The following is a 21525-nucleotide window of genomic DNA, read 5'->3' as shown; positions in this document are numbered from 1 at the left end:
CCCATTACTAAATTGGATTTTTTTTTTTACTATTGAGTTGTTTAAGCTCCTTATGTATTCTTATTATTGATCCCTTATCAGGTGAATAGTTTGCAAATATTTTCTCCCATTCTCCCATTCTGTGGATTGTCTATTCACTTTGTTGACTGTTTCCTTTGCTGTACAGAAACTTTTTAGCTTGATGTAATCCCAATTGTCTATTTTTGCTTTGGTTGCCTGTGCTTCTGAGGTCTTATACAAGAAATCTTTGCCCAGACCAACATCTCAAAGTATTTGCCCAATGCTTTCTCCTAGGAGTTTCACAGTTTCAGGTGTTAGGTTCAACTCTTTAATCCATTTTGATTTGATGTTTTTGTATAGTGAGAGATGGGGGTCTAGTTTCATTCTTCTGCATAGTTATGCTGTTTTCTCAGCACCATTTTTTTTTAAAAGACTGGACTTTTCCCATTGTAAGTTTTTGGTGCTTTTGTCAAAGATGAGTTGGTTATAAATGCATGAATTTATAACTGGGTTCTCTATTCTGTTCCATTGGTCTATGTGTCTGCTTTTATGCCAGTACCACGCTGTTTTGGTTACTATGCTTTTGTAATAAGTTTTGAAGTCAGGTATTGTGATCCCTCCAGCTTTGCTTTTTGGTTTGGGGGTTTTTGTGTTTCAGGGTATGTTTGTGTGTGTGGTGTGTGTGTGGTGTGTGTGTGTGTGTGTGTGTGAAGGGTCTCACTCTGTTGCCCAGGCTGGAGTGCAGTGGTGCACTCATAGCTCACTGCAGGCTCGAACTCCTGGCCTCAAGCAGTTCTCCCATTTTGGCCTCCCAAAGTGCTGAGATTACAGGTATAAGCCACTACGCCCAACCCAGCTTTGTTCTTTATGCTCAGGATTGCTTTGCCTATTCAGGGTCTTTTGTGGTTCTATATAAATGTTAGGTTTTTGTTTTTTTTTTTTCTCTTTTTGTGAAGAATGTCATCAGTATTTTGATGGGGATTGCATTGAATCTGTAAGTAGTTTGTAGTAGTATTGTCATTTTAACAATATTATTCTTCCAATCCATGAGCATGGAATATATTTCCACTTTTTGGTGTCCTCTTCTGTTTCTTTCATCAGAATTTTATTTCCTTGTACAGAACTTTTATTTCTTTGGTTAGATTGATTCCTAGGTATTTTATATTTTTTGCAGCTATTGTAAATGGGATTACTTTCTTGATTTATTTTTCAGATTGTTCACTGTTGGCACATATAAATGCTACTGATTTTTGTATGTTGATTTTGTAACCTGCAACTTTACTGAATTTGTTTTATGTTCTATCAGTTTTTTGGTGGAGTTTTTATGTCTTTCTAAGTAATAAGATCATGTCCTCTTCAAACAAGGTTAACCTGACTTCTTCCTTTACAATTTGGATGCCCTTTTATTCTTTCTTTGCCTAGTTGCTCTGACCAGGACTTCCAGTATCATGTTGAATAAAAGTGGTAAAAGTGGGCAATTCTTATCTTGTACCAGTCTTTAGAGAAAAGGCCTTCAAATTTTCCCCTTTCGGTCTGATGTTAGCCATGAGTTTGACATAGATGGCCTTTAATAATTTGAGGTATGTTCCTTCTATATCCATTTTGATGAGGGTTTTTATGATAAAGGGATGAATTTTATCAAATACTTTTTGACATCTATTGAAAAAATTATATGGTTTTTGTTATTGATTCTGCTAATATGGTACATCATGTTTATTTCTGTCGATTTAATCATTTTTGAAGCATCCCTGGGATGAGTCCCACTTGATCATAGTCAATGATCCTTTTGATGTATTATAGGATTTACTTTGCTAGTGTTTTGTTGAGGATTTTTGCATGTATGTTTATCAGTGATATTCGTCTGTAGTTTTCTTTTGTTGTGTGTCCTTGTCTAGTTTTGGTATCAGGGTAACGCTGACCTTATGGGTTTGGAAGTATTCCCTCTTCTTCAGTTTTTTTTTTTTTTTGAAGAGTTTGAGTAGGATTGATATTAGCTCTTCTTTAAATGTTAGTTTGAATTCTCCTGTGAATCCATCAGGTCCTAGGCTTTTCCTTGATGGAAGACATTTTATTATTGATCTCATTACTAGCTATTGGTTTGTTGAGGTTTTCTATTTCTTCACAATTCACTCTTGGTATGTTGTACATAGAATAGAAGATGAAAAGTATAATTTCATTTCTTCATTTATTCATTTCTTCTAGGTTTTCCAATTTATTAGTTTATGCTTGTTCATAACAATCTCTAATGATTCTTTGTATTTCTGAAGTCTCAGTTGTTATGTCTCCTTTTTTCATTTCTGATTTTATTCATTTGGGTCTTCTCACGTTTCTTCTTAGTCTAGCTAAAGGTTTATCAATTTTGTTTATCTTTTCAAAAAACCAACTTCTCATTTTGTTGATCTTCTGTATTTTTTGGCTCAATTTCGCTTATTTCTTCTCTGATCTTTATTATTTCTTTCCTTCCACCTATTTTGGGTTTGGTTTGTTCTTGCTTTTCTAGTTCCTTGAGGTGCATTATTGGGTTGTTTCTTTGGAACATTTCTACTTTTTTGTTATAAGTGTTTTTGCTATAAACTTCCCTCTTAGTACTGCTTTTGCCATACCCTATAGATTTTGGTATGTTGTATTTCCATTTTCATTTGCTTCAAGAAATTTTTAAATTTCCTTCTTAATTTCTTCATTGACCCCTTGGTCAAGGAGCATGTTGTTTAATTCCATGTGTATGCATATTTTCCAAGGTTCCTCTTGTTATTGATTTCTAGTTTTATTACATTATGTTCAGAGAAGATACTTTACCCCATCTCTTCCAAAAAAATGCAAAAATTTAGCTAGGTGTGGTGGTGTGAACTTGAGTCCCAGCTACCTGGGAGACTGAGGCAGGAGGATCACCTGAACCCAAGGAGATCAAGGCTGAAGTGAGCTGTGATTGTGTCACTGCATTCCAGCCTGGGAGATAGTGAGACTCTGTCTCAAAAGAAAAAGGGCAGGATGGGGGAGGGGACAAAAAGCATTCTTAGTTTAAGCATAGGTTTTGCTTTAAAAATCATAGTACACTCATAAATTCTTGCTGAAATCAATAATTACACAAGAGAATAACAATACTAATAGCCTGTCGTAAATTGACCCCAAGTCTTTTTAATAAAGCACACTTTTTTTAAATTATACTTTAAGTTCTGGGATACACATGCAGAATGTGGTTTGTTACGTAGGTATACATGTGTCATGGTGGTTTGCTGCACCCATCAACCCATCATCTATATTAGGTATTTCTCCTAATGCTGTCCCTCCTCCTGCCCCCCGACAGGCCCCAGTGTGTGATGTTCCCCTCCCTTTGTCCATGTGTTCTCATTGTTCAACTCCCACTTATGAGTGAGAACATGTGGTGTTTGGTTTTCTGTTCCTGTGTTAGTTTGCTGAGAATGATGGTTTCCAGCTTCATCCACGTCCCCGCAAAGGACATGAACTCATTCTTTTTTATGGCCACATAGTATTCCATGGTGTATATGTGCCACATTTTTTTTATCCAGTCTATCATTGATGGGCATTTGAGTTGGTTCCAAGTCTTTGCTATTGTAAATAGTGCTGCAATAAACATACGATAAAGCACATTATTCTTAGCCCTTATGTAATCAAAAATCAGGTTCAGTCACATGCCACTTACAGAGTCCAGTTAACAAGAGCAAGGTCTGGTATAAAGAAAGTGACTTTTGGCTGGGTGCAGTGGCTTATGCCTGTAATCCCAGCACTTTGGAGGCCGAGGTGGGCGGATCATGAGGTCAGGAGATCGAGACCATCCTGGCTAACACGGTGAAACCCCATCTCTACTAAAAATACAAAAAATTAGCAGGACATGGTGGCAGGTGCCTGTAGTCCCAGCTACTCAGGAGGCTGAGGCAGGAGAATGGCGTGAACCCGGGAGGCGGAGCTTGCAGTGAGCCGAGATCACGCCACTGCACTCCAGCCTGGGCGACAGAGCGAGACTCCATTTCAAAAAAAAAAAAAAGAAAAGAAAAAGAAAAAAGAAAGTGACTTTTTATTCCAAAGCTAGCTTAGAGGAAGACGTAAAGGCTCCTGCCTTCCAGGGTACCACTTCCCTTTTGGAGCAGAAAGCAGGTGCTTTTAAAGGGGGACTTGGCATGTTAGATGAACTTGCCCTGTAGGGAGTAGCTGGTGAAGGGGAGGTAAAAGGTTATAATTGCATTTCTGAAGAGCTAAGTAGGAAGTTGGGAGCAGGGGGAAAGCAGAAAGAAAAAAGAACAAATAATAATAATTTAAAAAATAACTCTTTTTCTTAGACAAACGGGAGTACTCAGTTACACTAATATCCTATATAAGCAAGCATCATGTTTGAGGTAGGGGTGTTCCTCCTCTTGCTTTCTGAGGACATCTTACTCTTTAATAAGAGTAGTTTCTAATAAACCATCTTAACTTCACCAGACTCTGTGATTCACCCTGAATTCTTTCCTGTGTGAGGTCCAAGAACCCGCTCTTTGGGTCTGGTCTGAGACCCCTTTACAGAAACACACAGACATCAACCTGCTCTCACATGTGGGTGGAATATGCTATACCCCACAATCTGGTTAAGTTGCATTTTTTTTCTTTTGCAAACACCATTTTCCCCTTCAAGAATGGAGCCTTGACTCTCCTCCTAGTAATCTGGGAATTACTGAGGGTTATAACGGCAACAAATTAGGAGACTCATATTTGCTAGAAAATAAATATTGCCTCAGTGTTACCACAAATGAGGTCAGTTCCACATTCCAGAAGGAATCCTGCTCTCGCGGCCAAACAGATAGAATGATAAAGAGCATTCTTTGCAAAATCAGCTGAGGCTCTCCCTGCCTAAGACAAATCTATTCTCCAACAGCTGGGAGAGAGACAAATACATGCAACCTTTATTGTTTACCCTGCTAAAAGGGAGGCCCCTTGTGTGGTCATGAGGATGGCCATTTACCAAAAGGGCTGGGATTTAGAGATCTGGCTTATCTTTACCTAAATCAGTAGTTGAAGACTAAAACAAATTGTATCCACAAATAGCAATGGAAAATTCCCAGGAAGATTAAGTTAGGCAGATAAACAGCTTTGAAGGAATACTTACGAAATTTTATTTTATATTGTAGTGGTTGTTCTCTAAGCTGAGCTGCATAAAGAATAACACCTATCTGAATGATGCTCAAGAAGTTTGGCATTAGACCAGATGCAGTGGCTTATGCCTATAATCCCAGCACTTTGGGAGGCCAAGGCAGGAGGATCACTTGAGCCCAGGAGTTCAAGACTATCCTGGGCAACATAGCAACATCTTTGTCTCTACTAAAAATCTATCTATCTATCTATCTATCTATCTATCTAATATAAATTAACCAGACATGGTGGTATACACTTGTAGTCTAGCTATTAAATCTCAAAAAATTTACCAAACCAGATTACTAGATTCAACCACTTCTTTAGAGATGGCAGGCACATTCATTCATCCTGTAAATAATTATTCAGCACCTGTTATATGGCAGGCATTACACTAGGTCCTGGGGAGACAAGAATGAACCAGACAGACAGGGCTTCTGCCCTTGTGAAGCTGACACCCTCGTGGTTGGGATAGACAGTAAACTAGTGAAAAAGACAAAAGGAAGCAAATATACAAAACTTTAAAACTGCAAGAAAGAGGAGTATATGGTATTGTCCTAGAATACAATAGGGTTCTATCTATACGGCTGGCCTGAGGAAGGCTTCTCCAAGAGGGTGACATGTAAGCTGAGATCTGAAGAATGCTTAGGTTTTTCTGCAGGGGATTTAGGGGAGCAGCAGTTCAGGGAGAAGGGCAGTAAATGCAGAGCTCTAGAGACAGGAATGGAATTGGTGCGTCTGAGGACTTCAGAGCAGGCTAATGTAACCAAAACAGTGAAGGGCTTGAGGCTGGGAAGCAGGCAGGGACTGGATCCTATCAGGCTTGGTAGATAGTGTGGGGAGTTTGGATTATATTCCTAAAGCAGGAGGAAGCTTTCAAATGGTGATACGGGGGAGGGAAGTGACAAGATCTAATTTACTCTTTTAGAAAGATCCACAGGATTGTGGAACAGAACTAAAGGGGAAGGCAGAGACCAGTTAAGAGGCCATGTCAGTAATCCAAGCAAGAAACAGTGGCGGTTTGGACTCATGTGGTGACATCAGAAATGAGAGACAGGGCCAGACGCGGTGGCTCACGCCTGTAATCCCAGCACATTGGGAGGCCAAGGTGGGCAGATCACCTGAGGTAAGGAGTTCAAGACCAGCCTAGCCAACATGGTGAAACCCCGTCTCTACTAAAAATACAAAAATTAGCCAGGCATGGTGGCACACAACTGTAATCCCAGCTACTCGGGAGGGTGAGGCAGGAGAATCACTTGAATTCGGGAGGCGGAAGCTGCACTGAGTCAAGATCGCGCCACTGCACTCCAGCCTGGGTGACAGAGCAATACTCAGTTCCCCCCCGCCAAAAAAAAAAAGAGAACTAAAAAACAAGAGACAGACAAAAACCATTACACATGTTGGAGGTAGAACCAGAACCTTCTGATAGATTAGATTTAAGAGGTGGGAAGGGGAAGGAGTAGGTCAAAAAGAACTCCCAGGTTTCTCATTTGAAAAAATGAATGGGGCCGGGTGCAGTGGCTCATGCCCATAATCCCAGCACTTTGGGAGGCTGAGGCAGGCAGATCATTTGAGGCCAGGAGTTCAAGACCAACCTGGCCAACATGGTGAAACCCCGTCTCTACTAAAATTACAAAAACTAGCTGGGTATGGTGGCGGGTGCCTGTAATCCCAGCTACTCAGGAGGCTGAGGCATGAGAATCACTTGAACCCGGGAGGCAGAGGCTTCAGTGAGCCAAGATCACGCCACTGCACTCCAGCCTGGGCAACAGAGTGAGAATCTGTCTTCAAAAAAAAGAATGGATGGTTGTGGCATTATTAAGGAAGACTGGCAGACGGACAGGTTTTGAAGGAGAAATCAGAAATTCATGTTTGGAAATGTTAAGTTTGAGGTGCCCACAGGACGCCCATCAGTGGCTCTATCTGTGGTCAGGTAAAATTTTCAATAGGTAAAAGACACACTAATCCCTTTATTTCTTCATGTTGTTTGTAGCCACAGTGCTTGCATCTATGAAGATACTTGTGAAAAGTGAAAAGGGTTTGAAAACCTGGTTCAGATTATTATCATACTAACTTGAGAATTTTCACTGAATAATAAACTGGCTTGATAAGGGCAAATATGGGCTTAAGTACTCAGTACTTGTTTCTTGGCCTTTTTTTTTTTTTTTTTTTTTTTTGAGACAGAGTCTTGCCCTGTTGCCCCGGCTGGAGTGCAGTGGAACAATTATGGCTCACTGCAGCCTTGATCTCCCAGGCTCAATCAATACCCCCACCTCAGCCTCCTGAATAGCTGGAACTACAGATGCATGCCACCATGCCTGGCTAATTTTGGGGTTTTTGTTTTTGTTTTTCATAGAGACGGGGTTTTGCCATGTTGCCCAGGCTGGTCTCAAACTCCTGGGCTCAAGTGATCCACCCACCTAGGCCTCCCAAATATACAGGGTTACAGGCATGAGCCACTGCATCCTGCTGGGCTTCTTCAAGAATACAAGGCTTACAAGCCTGGGAGGTGCTTCTTTAGCCAAGAACTACAAAGAAAGGTGGGGAGGAAGAACACTGTTCTATTTCTTTTTTAAAATTATTAATTCTTGGCCGGGCACAGTGGCTCATGCCTGTAATCCCAGCACTTCGGGAGGCCGAGGCGGGTGGATCACTTGAGGTCAGGAGTTCAAGAGCAGCCTGGCCAACATGGTGAAACCCCATCTCTACTAAAAATGCAAAAGTTAGCTGGGTGTGGTGGCGGGCGCCTGTAATCCCAGCTACTCGGGAGACTGAGGCAGGAGAATCATTGCTTGAACCCGGGAGGCGGAGGTTGCAGTGAGCCAAGATCACGCCACTACACTCCAGCCTGCATGACAAGAGCAAAACTCCGTCTCAATATATATATATATATATATATATATACACATATATATATATATATATATATAAATTTTTCTGTCTCAATGGTTGCAGAACACTGGTGGAAATGGGTGAGTCCATTTTTGAAGAGAACAAACCAACTGATGAGCTACTTGAAAGCGGAAATGCTGTTTTAAAAACCCTCCAGTGCAAGAACCACCTTCCCTTACTTTTGTGGCGACAGCAGTTCTCTATGCAGCTATGTGGAGATTTTAACGGTGTTTATCTGGGATACTTTCCAGAAGTGTCTTGCAGCAGAACCTTGCTATAAAGTTAAATTGTGTGAAACTAACAATGATTTTTATATGTGCAAGGGAGATTAGAAATATCCCAGACATAACAAAAGCAAAATGAGCACAATCTGTTTCCCATCTTTAAGATAGTTTCAATTCCAGAGGGAATTTAAAAGTTTGGAGTTTAAAAAGCCAAACATATCTTTTATCATAGGTCTAATGTATTAGTGGCCACGTGTACGCAATTGATCAAAGCACCCTGGCTATTTTTATAACTCGCTGGTAGTTCCTACCTCAATTGAGGTAATACAAATGATCGTTCGGCTCTGGTCATTATGTTCACAGAGATATGGTGATATTTTTTAACTTCTCATCTTAGAATTGGTTTTAATTTCAAGAGTTGTGTTTCCAAGATTTCTATATTCCTCTACCACCCACAAACTCCACAATTCCCGCTGTAAACAACGGCTGCTGCTCTGATATTTCACTCCTGTGAAATGAAATGTGCTTTACTTCCCTGGCATCAAAAAGGGCATAATATATACTCCTTGCCTACCTCTCCAGTCTTATCACCTGATATCTCCACATCAAAATGTGCACATCAGCAATATATGTATAATCCCCTCTCCGTGAGTATGGACTGGATGGAGTGACTTGCTTCGAAGGAGCAAAATACAGAAAAAGTGTTTCACTTACAAATGACTGTGCCTTCGATCTTGGTGGCACTCTCCCTTGCCCTCTTACCTGCTCACTCTGCTGAAGCAGGCCGTCATGTTGGGAGATGCTCTGTGAAGAGGCCTACACAGCAAGAAACAGAGGGAGGAACTGAGACCTCAGTCCAACCACCAAGTATGGGAATGAGCTGGGAGGCGAATCCTTCCTGGTCAAGCCCTGAGGTGACTGCAGTCTTATGAGTGACTCTGAGCCAGAGGTGGCCTTCTGGTGCACAGAACTGAGATAATAAATGTGTGCTGTTTTAAGCCACTATGTTTGGGAGTAATTTGTTATGCAGCAGTAGATAACTAATACATTTACCCAGCAGGGTGGTTATGGGGATGAAATGAGGTCATATAAGAAGTATTTAGCAAAATGCCTGACACCACAATGGGCACTGCACAATTAGCTCGATTCTCCTTCTTCCATCTATTTCCACTGCCACCCCCATGGTCCAGGCACCCATCACTTCACGTCTAGATTCCTGCAACAGCTTTGCAAATAGCTTCCTCACTTTCCTTTGTCCACCTGGTTATCTTCTTTAAAAAACAAACAGCTCTTTATTCCTCAAAAGATAAAGAATGATTGACATTCAAGGCCCTCCAGGCTGTCCCCAACCTGTATTTCCAAGTTCATTTCTCATTACACTCTCACACCTCACTACCACTCTACTAAGATCAATATATTCACTATAACCCAAATATATTTTGTATATTCCCACCCCAGTAACTGTGCTAATGAAATTCTACCCATTCAGTATTCATTCCCTCTTTCCTCCTAAGTTCTAAACCACCACTCTCCCTACCCCATCACTGAAAGTACCATTCCTCCACTAAGCTTTTCCAAACCTCATCACCCCATAATGATTTTTTTCCTTCCCTACATTAAGAATATTTACTCATTTGGCATACAGGAACAAAAGTTCTCTTGAAGCAACTCATGAACAAGTACCTGGAGTGTTAATGTTACTCTGAAAAATGTTTTCTAATATGGTATCAGATCTGCAAAATTCTGCATTAAAAAAAAATGTGGCAGGGCACAGTGGCTCACGCCTGTAATCCCAGCACTTTGGGAGGCCGAGGTAGGTGGATCACTTGAGGTCAGGAGTTCAAGACCAGCCTGGCCAACATGGTGAAATCCCGTCTCTACCAAAAAATACAAAAATTAGCCAGGGGTGGTGGCGTGCTCCTCTAGTCCCAGCTACTCAGGAGGCTGAGGCATGAGAATCACTTGAATCCAGGAAGCAGAGGTTGCAGTCAGGTGAAATTGCACCACTGCACTCTAGCCTGGGCGACAGAGTGAGACGCTGTCTCAAAAAATAAATAAATGAAAATAGAAATGAAAAATGAAAGCAGAAGTCAGGCCTCTTTTTCATGGCACCTCAGAGACGACTGGCTGCTTCAAGATGCTTCAGTGATGGGGTAGGGAGAAAGGTGGTTTGGAACTCAGGAGAAAAGACGGAACGAATACTGAATGGGTAAAATTTCAAGATAAAAAGCAAACCTTGCTGTTTATGAGAAGTGTATGGCCACAGAAGTTGCTGCTGACGCTCTGGGTAAACACTGGAAGGGTTACGCAGTCTGAATCAGTGGTGGGAACAAGGTTTCCTCATGAAGCAGGATGTCTTGACCCATGGCCATATCTGCCTGCTGCTGGGTAAGGGGCATTCCTGTTATAGACCAGGGAGAACTGGAGAAAGAAAACAATAATCTGTTCAGGCGTGCATTGTGGATGCCAATCTGAGTGTTCTCAAATTGGTTATTGTTAAAAAAGGAGAGAAGGATATTCCTGAGCTGATCCTATGGTGTCTCATCTCCTGGGGTCCAAGATCTAGAAGAATGAGCAAACTTTTCAATCTCTCTCAAGAAGATGATGTCTGCCAGTATGTCGTAAGCAAGCACTTAAACAAAGAAGGTAAGAAACCTAGGACCAAAACACCCAAGATTCAGCATCTTGTTCCTCCACGTGTCCTGCAGCACAAATGCCAGCATATTACTCTGAAGAAACAGTATATTAAGAAAAATAAGGAAGAGGCTCCAGAATATGCTAAACTTTTGGCCAAGAGAATGAAGGAGGCTAAAGAAAAGCACCAGGAACAGATTGCCAAGAGACACAGACTGTCCTCACTGCAAGCCTCTACTTCTCAGTCTGAATCCAGTCAAAAATAAGATTTTTGGCCAGGCACAGTGGCTCACACCTGTAATCCCAGCACTTTGGGAGGCCGAGACAGGTGGATCACCAGGTCAGGAGATCGAGACCATCCTGGCCAACATACTGAAACCCCATCTCTACTATAATACAAAAAATCAGCCGGGCATGGTGGCGCATGCCTGTAGCCCCAGCTACTCAGGAGGCTGAGGCAGGGGAATTGCTTGAACCTGGGAGGCGGAGGTTGCAGTGAGCCGAGATCGTGCCACTGCACTCCAGCCTGGTGACAGAGCAAGACTCGGTCTCAAAAAAAAAATTAAATTGAATAACAAATAAGTAAGATCAGACTCTCAAAAAATCTGGAAATATTCAAATTGTCCCTTTTCAGAGTCTGTGTTTTGGAGTCAGAAAGACCCTGAATGTTAAACATCCAGTTTGCAATTTATTTGCTGAATGATCTAAAGCAAATAGCTTAAACTCTCTCAACTTTAATTATCTTACCTAAAGAATGAGAATACCTACCTTGCAGGGTATTTGTGTGAATTAAAACATAAAGTGTCTTAATAAATAACAGCTATCTACCTTTCAAGTAACCAATACAAAACATTCTACATAGAGAACAAATTGTTTGATAACTAAAATACATTCAAATATAATTCAGTGGCCATTTGCATTACTGTCAAACTTTATATTTCTGCAATCACTAGAAAAGACTATTCTTTGCAAGTTTTTCTAGAATAGTAATCACTGCAAAAGTCCTTTTACTATTTTCAGGCAACAACATTCTGGGAATTCATTGTATACTAGTTGCTATGTGGAGAGAAAATCAGAACCCTGCATTTAAGACATTTAGAAAACAAACAAGAACACAGAACAGTCTTCTGTGCAAAGTAAGCAAATACTTTCTTGTGGATTTAGTCACGAGGAAAAGATCCCAGAGAAGAATGCCAAGCATATAGTAAGTTTAATAATCAGAACAAAATGGGATCAATTAGGAAAAACTATATACAGGAAATATTTTATATGATAGTTGATCCTTTTTATGCTGACTATTTTTTAGAGTTTAAAATATGATTATTCTGCAGTCTTCTGAGTTGAAATTATTCAAGTGCCCATCAGGTTCAGAAATTCAGAGGAGTATACTGAATAATTTACTGATATTCTATGATATGTTTAATGTGTTGTTCCTCACTAGCAATTCATAGTTCAATACGCTGTGCAAAATTGTAATGAACGATGTGCTCTAAAGCAGCATTTCCATCAATCTTTGTACGTGTATCCACAACAGATGCCTCACATGATTTGTGTGTCTAATTTTCACTGAATCCACTTATGCCTTCAGCACACCCAACAAGTAGTAATCAAGAGAGTTCAATCTATTAAATATATATATATATTGTCTCCAGACTTTGTGGTCACTTGAATTTTATTTCTTTAAGATTCACCTACTCGAAGTCACATAAGCATTTTAACCATGTATATTATACCAAGTAAAAATTAATACTAAAAATGAGGTAATGGAGAAAACAAAATTAGATTTCTTTTGCTTTCAAATAATCCCACACCAAAACATTTTGTGAAAATGAAGTGATTTTTAATTTATAAATAAAAGACTCTCTAAATGATTTTCAGGATGTATATTACAAGTTTAGTTTTAAATAGACTTAAATTTATAACAGGTCTTACAATGATTTCAATAAATAGGCACTCCAGAGCACAATGTGTACGTACAACAATCACGTGTTGACCTCTTAATATTCCAAGGGCATCAAAATCTTTTTCAAACACAGAAAGAAATTGGGCTTTGTGCAATGCTAACCCCAATAGCTATTCTCCTTTATAAACCACAATATTATTGTCAGTTTCGTATACTTTTACTTTATAAAGAACTCCTACAGGAAGAACTTTCTGGAGGTTGTCCCAGATATAAACAGCTACATTTTCAGTCGTGCTATAAGAAAAAAAAAACAAAAACAAAAAAATTCAAAATGCAAACAATAAAATTTCATGTTTAATATTTACAGAAAATAGAAATTCTAGTTTCGAAAGATTTCATTAAATTAAAACTTCAGAAATCACACAACAATCAAAGTATTCAAATCAATTCTTGTTTTACAATCCACATAAGGCAAGATACAGTGCCACCCACCTCACCACATCTGCAAAGTATGGCACATCCATATCCAGATTCTTATGATCAAGGGGCTGCATAATCGCCTCCTAGAGACAAAACCAAGGGAAAATATCATTGACTCCATTTACGACTCAAATTCCAAATTGTTCCACTTATGCCTCTAAACCTCACCTTATCACTTAGCCACTAACTAAATATTTGTAAGTACTAGATTTGAGTCTTACAAGGCAACTTTACAAAATTTCAAGTTGTAAAATAAAGTCAGGCCCAGCTGTCGGTAATGATTAGGAATCCTTGTTACTGAATAAAAAGAGGTGAGAAACCAAAAAGCAGAGAATTCCTGGCGCTTTCTCGCAACACAAGCCATTGTAATTCAGAATTCAGTTTAACACTTTGTGAATCCTGTCCAAACAGTTAGCACAAATATTTTTCCATAACACTGTCACACCTACGGAACAATGCCACAATATCATAAGGACAAAGATCCAGTGACTACTACATTTTATAAAGCAGACCTAGACTGAAATTATGTAAGTAGTTCTAAATTTTTGCTATGAGGAATAATTTAAGAATGATCTTGGGCTCATAGAAGGAAAAATATATATATGTAAAGACTATTACTCCCTAATGCTCGTGTATATTAACATAATGTTTTTCCTCATCATCAGCAAGGATTAAATTACCTCATTCTTTCTAGGTTTTTGCTTTTAGCTATTGCAAAAAATCTAAGCATCTGTGAAAAAAAAAAAAGTAATTTTCCATAGGACGTAGTTTGAAGAAGGGTACATTAATAACAGTAACAGCAATCATTTCTTGAGAAAAATTAGAATCATACAAAAAGAGTAAGTCCTAGATCAAACAGTTGTTGAAATATATCCAATGAAGGGATGTTCCACATGAATAACAAGAAAACAGGCATCCTTGCTTCATCTTCAATCCCAGTTCCAGTCCCAATTTCTCCATTAAAGCCTCTTATGCAGGGCTTTTTGTTTTCTTTTGTTTTGTTTTTAGAGACAGGGTCTCTGTCATCCAGGCCGGAGTGCAAGTGGCATAATCATAGCTCACTGCAGCCTTGAACTCCTGGGCTCAAGCAATCCTCCCCCCACGGTAGAGCTCTAACTTTACTCTACATGCCATGATAAGCCACTTTTACTGATGAAAGTGTGTGGTGTCCTTCAGGCATACAAAAGCAGAAAACAGCATAGAGAAGCCCTCCTCCAGTATTTAGTCATATGTTGAGGCCTTTTATGTTGCTGTCTTGTCTCTTTTCTTTCTTTTCTTTTCTTTTCCTTTCTCTTTTTCTTTTTCTTTCTTTCCCCTCCCCTCTCCTCCCCTCCCCCTCCTCTTCTCCTGTCTCTGTCTCCCTCTCTCTCTCTCCCCGCCTGCCCCCCGACCCCTGCCCCATAAATGCATGCTGGCCCTATCTGTATAACTTTCCTAAAGTATTTTGAGCATAGTGCTGTTTCTTCATTCACTCATTCTTCTACTCATTTATTAAATCAACAGTTATTTAATAATATTCTTCACCTCCTAGAAAAAGTAATGTATACACTCTGTGGGCTACATCTCATTCATCTTTGTACACTTAGCTCAAAAACTGATGCAAAGTAGAGAAATTTGTTGAATATATGAATAAGTAATGTGAAAGAAGTAATCATTAATAATAACATCATTTTAATCAAGCAAATGTCAAATTTCAGAACAAACCTAAGCTGCAAGTGAAATGACAGCATAATAAAACAGCTGGAAGGAAAGAAATCTACTCCCAGCTTTGCAAATGACTAGCCATATGACCTGGGGCAAGTCAGTTAACTGTTCAGCATCTCTCAATCTTAATCTATGGGGTGAAGAAGTTGGTCTGAATAATCTCCAAAGTCTCTTACAGTGCAAGAATTCTATAATGACACAATCAGTTAAGTTCTTCATTGAACACCTTGTGTGTTATCTCTATGAGGTACTGCTCTGGTGAGTTTATAATAAAGCTAGAATGAACAACACGGTGTGGTGTCTAAATCTATGATCAAAGGTACAAGGAATATTCAGAGAGGGAAGAGAAAGCTCCAAGGAGAAGGCCAGGAGCAGTAGCTCATGCCTGTAATTCCAGCACTTTGGGAGGTCAAGGCAGGAGGTGTTTGAGACCAGCCTGAACAACATAGTGAGACCACTACCTCTACCAAAAAGAAAAGTTTGCATTGGTTCTGTGCCTATTAAAAAAAAAAAAAGAAAGACAGTAAGCCTCAAGGAGAAAGCTATGTCTTAAAAGAAATGGAGAATTTGTTAACTGAAGGAAATCAGGATATTCCAACAAGGAATACAAGGTAAGCATGTTATATTTCCTCCCATTGCTGTAACACAACTGTGACTAATTTCCGTTAAGTCACCAAAACACCTTTAGAGGCCATGCGAGCAGTTCTTCCAACTACTCCCCAACACCCACATCCAGTTCTAATCACAAAGTCATGGAACCTTAGGAGATAACTGGTTGGGGAGGTAGATAGGGGGCCACCAAATATTACAGTTAGGGAATAGCACATAATAAGCACCCAACATGCCATTACCTCCATATATTTTTTGAGATCAGCCAGATTCATAACCATTCCCGTAGCAGGGTCAATCTAAAGAATAAACAAAGGTGAATATTACTGTGATAGGCTCTCCATATTAAACGGCTGGCAAATTATTAAAGGCAGTACAATGTGCAGAGACTGTGCCCACATTTGCACATTTGCCTTCATCCCAGAGATAATCATTGACCTCAGCATGGAAGCACCATGTACTTCAAGCATCCTTTTCATTGTATAGCCCTTCTACCTGTCCACATACAGCATATTAAAGACAACACTTTGGTAGAGGAGAGGCCTGGAATGGCGGCAGCTCACCACACACACATATACAAGGGCCAACAATGAAGCAATACCGACTGGAACAGTTTTCAACACAGAATCCACCACACTGGCTGAAAGAGAGCCCAGCAATCTGCAAAAACCACACAAATATTTTCTGCACATACCTCTCCATGTACTGTCACCACAACTATGGAAAGAAAACAAAATACAAAAAAAACAGCATGACTTTCAACAGATCAACATCCAAGCACAAGTTAGCAACATACAAGCACAAGTTGGCAACATAAATTATTAGATCTGTCCCCAAAAGCTAAACTTAAATATTTACCCCAAAACATCTGTTATTTTAGTTAAGATTTTTTTTTTAGCAACCAAAGCAAGACACAATCAAGACAAAGGAGCTTAGTAGGAATGTTGGCTAAGCAGAGGCACTCAGCCAAGGCTGAAAAGGGTGTAAATTCTGCTTATGTTAACGCACTAGGGAGCATCAAGATGCTGCTCAATCTCTGCCTGTAGAAGTAGAAAATGTCTTGCAGGTGTCCAGCTACACAGGAAGCTGGTCCAATACTGAGCAGTACCCTTCTGAACAAGCAATACTACTGGGCCTTAAATTCTTGTCCCCTTACTCACATGAATGTATACAAAGTCTAAAGTAATGCTTTGTAAATTAAAAAGTGCTTGTGAGAAGCATTTGAAAAATCTTGGCCAGGCGTGGTGGCTCAAGCCTGTAATCCCAGCACTTCGGGAGGCCGAGGCGGGCAGATCACCTGAGGTCTGGAGTTTGAGAGCAGCCTGGCCAACATGGTGAAACCCCATCTCTACTAAAAATACAAAAATTAGCCAGGCATAGTGGCGGGCGCCTGTAATCTCAGCTACTCGGGAGGCTGAGGCTGGAGAATCGCTCGAACCCGGGAGGTGGAGGTTGTAGTGACGGGAGATCACGCCATTCCAGCCTGGGCAAAAAGAACGGAACTCCATCTCAAAAAAAAAAACAACAACAACAAAAAAAAACTTTATCAGTGCTTTACACATTAATAACTTTTATGAATTTATGTATTTTAGTTCTGTACAAATACCATTAGATATTACATGATAAGTGAGTACACTGATACTGAGATACCATAGATTAAGGAAGAGGCTGTAGCTAAACCAGTAATCCTAATCTCCTGACACCTTGTCTGTTTTTTTTTATGCCACCACACCACATACTGTTTTATACTCTACGACTTATGTACCTGTTTTTTAAGGCAGGCTGTACCTCAAAAAACCAAGTCTCTTATCCTTGAACAAATTACCTACTTTCTTGGAACACTGCTGGCAAAGCTTTAGACCAAACCTATTTTTCTGCCATACATTACATTCCTAGGCAACATTCCCCTTTTGTCAGTCATTATTTACTCAAAGAATAAAATCCAATTTTAACATTAGCCTCGGCCATACCTAATCAGAAAGAAACTTATTGTGTACTCTAGGACAAAGAAAAATGCTTTAAACCATTCATTGTTTTGGACTGTTTGTAAGAGTTGACATTGCAAGGTAAAACTTAACACACACCCAACCAAGACAACAGATCCTTTCATTCTGAACTCCCATTTAATTTCTCATTCAAGGCTCAAAGCATTCACACTGTGTCCGTAAGTTTTCCCATTCTTTATGTCTACATTTGCTGAATACTCTTTCACCCTTATTGAAGGGCTGAAGTGTCATCAGTTTTTCTCTCACCTTTATAATTGTGCCCATGGCCATTTGGATTGTTGCATTTCCCAAACAGTTTCAAGTTTTCTTCATCACTTAGAAATTTACTGACCAAAAAAAAAAAAAAGTCAGCATGACACAAGTATCACATTCAAACCCCCTTCTCTCTTCCTTATATTTATTATTTGTACTGATCTTTGAAAAGTTTCCCAATTTATTACTTTAGCTCACCAAAGGGAGAGTCAGAAATCATGTTGATTTTATTACTTACGTATATGTCATAAACCATGGCATATTCCCTAATTAGAAGATTGTACCATACAAATTAGCACAAACAAACCTTAACTTCAACCCCCTTGTTCCACAGCAACTGATCTGCTCATGGGCCTTCCACTTTTCAATTCAACATTACTGAGTGCCTACAATGTAACAGGCAAGTGCTGAATGAAATAACAGCATATAATGATAAACATAGATGGTGATCCGCAAAGTGGCTTACTATCTCATTTCTCTCAGAAGCTAAACTACTCATCCAGAAAAAATAATTTAAAAAAATTACATGACCTGGTAAGTCTCCTATTTAGCAATCTTGCTTTATACTATGTCTCAACTACTGCCTCATGAGAACTTTACCAATCTGTTGAGGAATATTCAAAGCAGGTGAATTTTTAAAATTACAATCTTTGGCTGTCGTCTCAGACAGAAAACAAATTGCTTAATGTTTATACTTATACCCATCCATTCAATTTTGCATCGTCTATGAGGCCTTACCACGCTCAGGTGTTTACACTTCTTATTATACAACCCCTTTTTTTTGAGATCCTCTTTATTATTCCCCCCAATGTAGTTTGGATGTTTGTCCCCTCCAAATTTCATGTTGAAATGTGATCCCCAGTGTTGGAGATGGGGCCTAGTGGGAGATGTTTGGCTCATGGAAGTGGATCCCTTATGAATGGCTTGGTGCCCTCCCTGAAGCAATGAGTGAGTTCTCGCTCTATTAGTCAATGGGCGAGCTGGTTGTTAAAAAAAGCCTGGCACCTCCTCTCCTCTCGCTTGCTCCCTCACTTGCCCTGTGAGTTGCCTGCTTGCTCGCCCTTCGCCTTCCACCATGAGTGGAAGGTCCCTGAGGCCTCAACAGAAGCAGATGCTGGTGCCATGCTTCTTGTACAGCCTGCAGAACCAAATAAACCTCTTTTCTTTATAAAATACCAGTCTCAGTATTCCTTTGTGGCAATGCAAAATGGAATAACACAACCCCACTTTCTCCTGCTCAGCCACTTCTTGTATTTAGAGTGCTAAAGTCTTTTGCACAAAATTTTCTCAGTGTACCCTCCACAAAATAGGCCAGATTGGAAACCCCATACAAGATCCCTGATGCATCTAGCACAAGCCCTGACAAGCACGAAACAAACCCTGGTTTAGCGAATGGAGGGATGAATCCTGTTAGATAGCAATGGTCATCCTCATTTCACAGACGACGATACGGAGGGCCAGAGGGTGGAGCTGGTTAGTGCGTGGTAAAATTCCTCAAAATCAACTCGTCAGTGCATGCAAGCAGTATGTATGATCGGGATTCAAATCCCAACTATGCTGCTTCGGAAACTGAACGTCTGGGCTCATTTTTTTTTTTTTTTTTTTTTTCTCCTAGCCACTAGACCACCAGGGACTGGGTTCATTCAGTCTTTGGTAAAAAAGGGGCTAAAATTTGCCTTGTAATTACATTAGATATGGTCGCCAATGCTCCTGGCATACAAGATTAGCTAACATTTACTGAGTGTCTACGCCGCGCCAGGTACTGTGTAACATAGGCGAGTTTAACACTGCTGAGTTTCACAGCAACCCTGTGGTCTACACCAAGGGACTCCTAGGGGCAGAGACGTTTCTTCGAGTCGCAGAACCGGGTGTGGGCCCCGCACCCAGACGTGGGCCATCGCCCTCCGCAGTCGGCTCCGTTAACCATCAAGCTCCCCCACCCCTCCAGGGCTGGGGACACTCCAGCCCCCATCAGGATGCTGGAGGCCGTCCGAAGCCCCATGAAGCCGACCAGCGCGCGTCGCCCCAGCAGCCCCCGCGCCCCTCCCGGGCCCGACGTCAGCACGCCCGCCGGCCCCGCCCCGGTGACGTTCCGGGGCCCGGCGCCCACCGCCCGCCGCTGTACCTGTGTGCACACCCTACCTGTACAATCGGTGGCTCGCGCTGAAGGAGATGCGGCGGGACACTTTTGCCTGGCAGCGACGGCCACCACCTGCCGTGCTCATCTTCCCGGCGCTGTCTGCGCTGCTCTGCCGGCACCTCCTCCCGCCGCGCGGCCGGCGCCTCCTCCCACCGCGGCTGCGCAGTGCGTGCCAGACGCGCCCCTAGGAAGTGCGACTCCGCTTGCGCTCTGGCCAGTCCCGGCCTCGGGAGACAGTTAAGGGTGTGTCTCGCTATCTGAATCTCTTCGGAGAGCAAGAGTTGGGATACCTAAGCATACCCTGGAGTGGTCAGGGTGGGTGGGGACCCTGTGTCCTTGATCTGTTTGCCCCGCCTGAGGTCACGCCACGTAGTTAGGGCCCGTCTGGGCACACTTTGGGTCCTGAGTGACCTCTCTGAGCCTCCTCTCCCACTCTCTCCTGTAAAGCTCCAGTGACTGGTGACTCAATCGGATGAACCCCAGGGCCACAGTCCGCTTTATAGACCAAAAGGAGCAGGAATTGAGCCAGGCGGGCGTGGTGACGCACTCCTGTAGCCCCAGCTATTGAGAAGGAGAGGGATCACTTCAGCCCAGGAGTCCAACCTGGGCAATAGAGCAAGACCCTCGTTTCTTTTTTCCTTTTTTCTTTTTTTTTTAATTATTATTATACTTTAAGTTCTAGGGTACATGTGCACAACGTGCAGGTTACATAGGTATACATGTGTTATGTTGGTTTGCTGCACCCATCAACTCGTCATTTATATTAGGTATTTCTCCTAATGCTATCCCTCCCCCAGCCCCCTACTCCCTGACAGGCACCGGTGTGTGATGTTCCCCACCCTGTGTCCATGTGTTCTCATTGTTTGATTCCCACCTATGGGTGAGAACATGCAGTGTTTGGTTTTCTGTCCTTGTGATAGTTTGCTGAGAATGATGGTTTCCAGCTTCATCCATGTCCCTGCAAAGGACATGAATTCATCGTTTTTATGGCTGCATAGTAATCCATGGTGTACATGTGCCACATTTTCTTAATCCAGTCTATCATTGATGGACATTTGGGTTGGTTCCAAGTCTTTGCAATTGTGAATAGTGCCACAATAAACATACAGGTGCATGTGTCTTTAAAGTAGCATGATTTATAATCCTTTGGGTGTATACCCAGTAATGGGATGGCTGGGTCAAATGATATTTCTAGTTCTAGATCCTTGAGGAATCGTCACACTGTCTTCCACAATGGTTGAACTCATTTACACTCCCACCAACAGTGTAAAAGCATTCCTATTTCTCCACATCCTCTCCAACATCTGTTGTTTCCCAACTTTTTAATGATCGCCATTCTAACTGGTGTGAAATGGTATCTCATTGTGGTTTTGACTGGCATTTCTCTGATGGCCAGTGATGATGAGCATTTTTTCATGTGTCTGTTGGCTGCAGAAATGTCTTCTTTTGAGAAGTGTCTGTTCATATGCTTTGCCCACTTTTTGATGGGGTTGTTTGATTTTTTTTTCTTATAAATTTGTTTAAGTTCTTTGTAGATTCTGGATATTAGCCCTTTGTCAG

The 21525-nt window shown here is 41.1% G+C and overlaps 2 protein-coding genes and 1 pseudogene across 4 annotated transcripts in view; 1 reads left to right on the top strand and 2 right to left on the bottom strand.

The window, feature by feature from the left end:
- Positions 1–10507, bottom strand: part of LOC451550 (uncharacterized) — a 128096-nt gene extending 117589 nt beyond the window's left edge. For 2 of the 3 annotated variants that reach the window (XM_063783412.1, XM_063783413.1), the window contains exons 1-2: positions 10473–10507; positions 9000–9053 (exon numbers count right to left, since the gene is read on the bottom strand). In XM_063783412.1, coding sequence (XP_063639482.1) covers positions 9000–9028 — 29 coding nt within the window. In that variant the 5' untranslated portion in view covers positions 9029–9053; positions 10473–10507. The remainder of the gene's footprint in view (positions 1–8999; positions 9054–10472) is intronic. The other variant, XM_054661638.2, reaches the window with a different exon arrangement.
- On the top strand, positions 10483–11137 carry LOC466781 (small ribosomal subunit protein eS6-like; annotated as a pseudogene).
- A 1552-nt stretch (positions 11138–12689) lies between these two features.
- Positions 12690–20135, bottom strand: PTS (6-pyruvoyltetrahydropterin synthase). The gene is made up of 6 exons (XM_001147929.7): positions 19968–20135; positions 17820–17899; positions 16262–16284; positions 15810–15866; positions 13267–13337; positions 12690–13068 (listed from the first exon to the last, which is right to left on the bottom strand). The coding sequence occupies exons 1-6, from the start codon at positions 20048–20050 to the stop codon at positions 12945–12947; spliced, it is 438 nt and encodes a 145-aa protein (XP_001147929.1). The 5' UTR covers positions 20051–20135; the 3' UTR covers positions 12690–12944.
- Positions 20136–21525: the final 1390 nt, after the last annotated feature.

This window comes from Pan troglodytes, chromosome 9 (assembly GCF_028858775.2).
Source record: "Pan troglodytes isolate AG18354 chromosome 9, NHGRI_mPanTro3-v2.0_pri, whole genome shotgun sequence".
Lineage (NCBI taxonomy): Eukaryota > Metazoa > Chordata > Mammalia > Primates > Hominidae > Pan > Pan troglodytes.
This window is presented reverse-complemented; position numbering and strand designations above follow the sequence as displayed.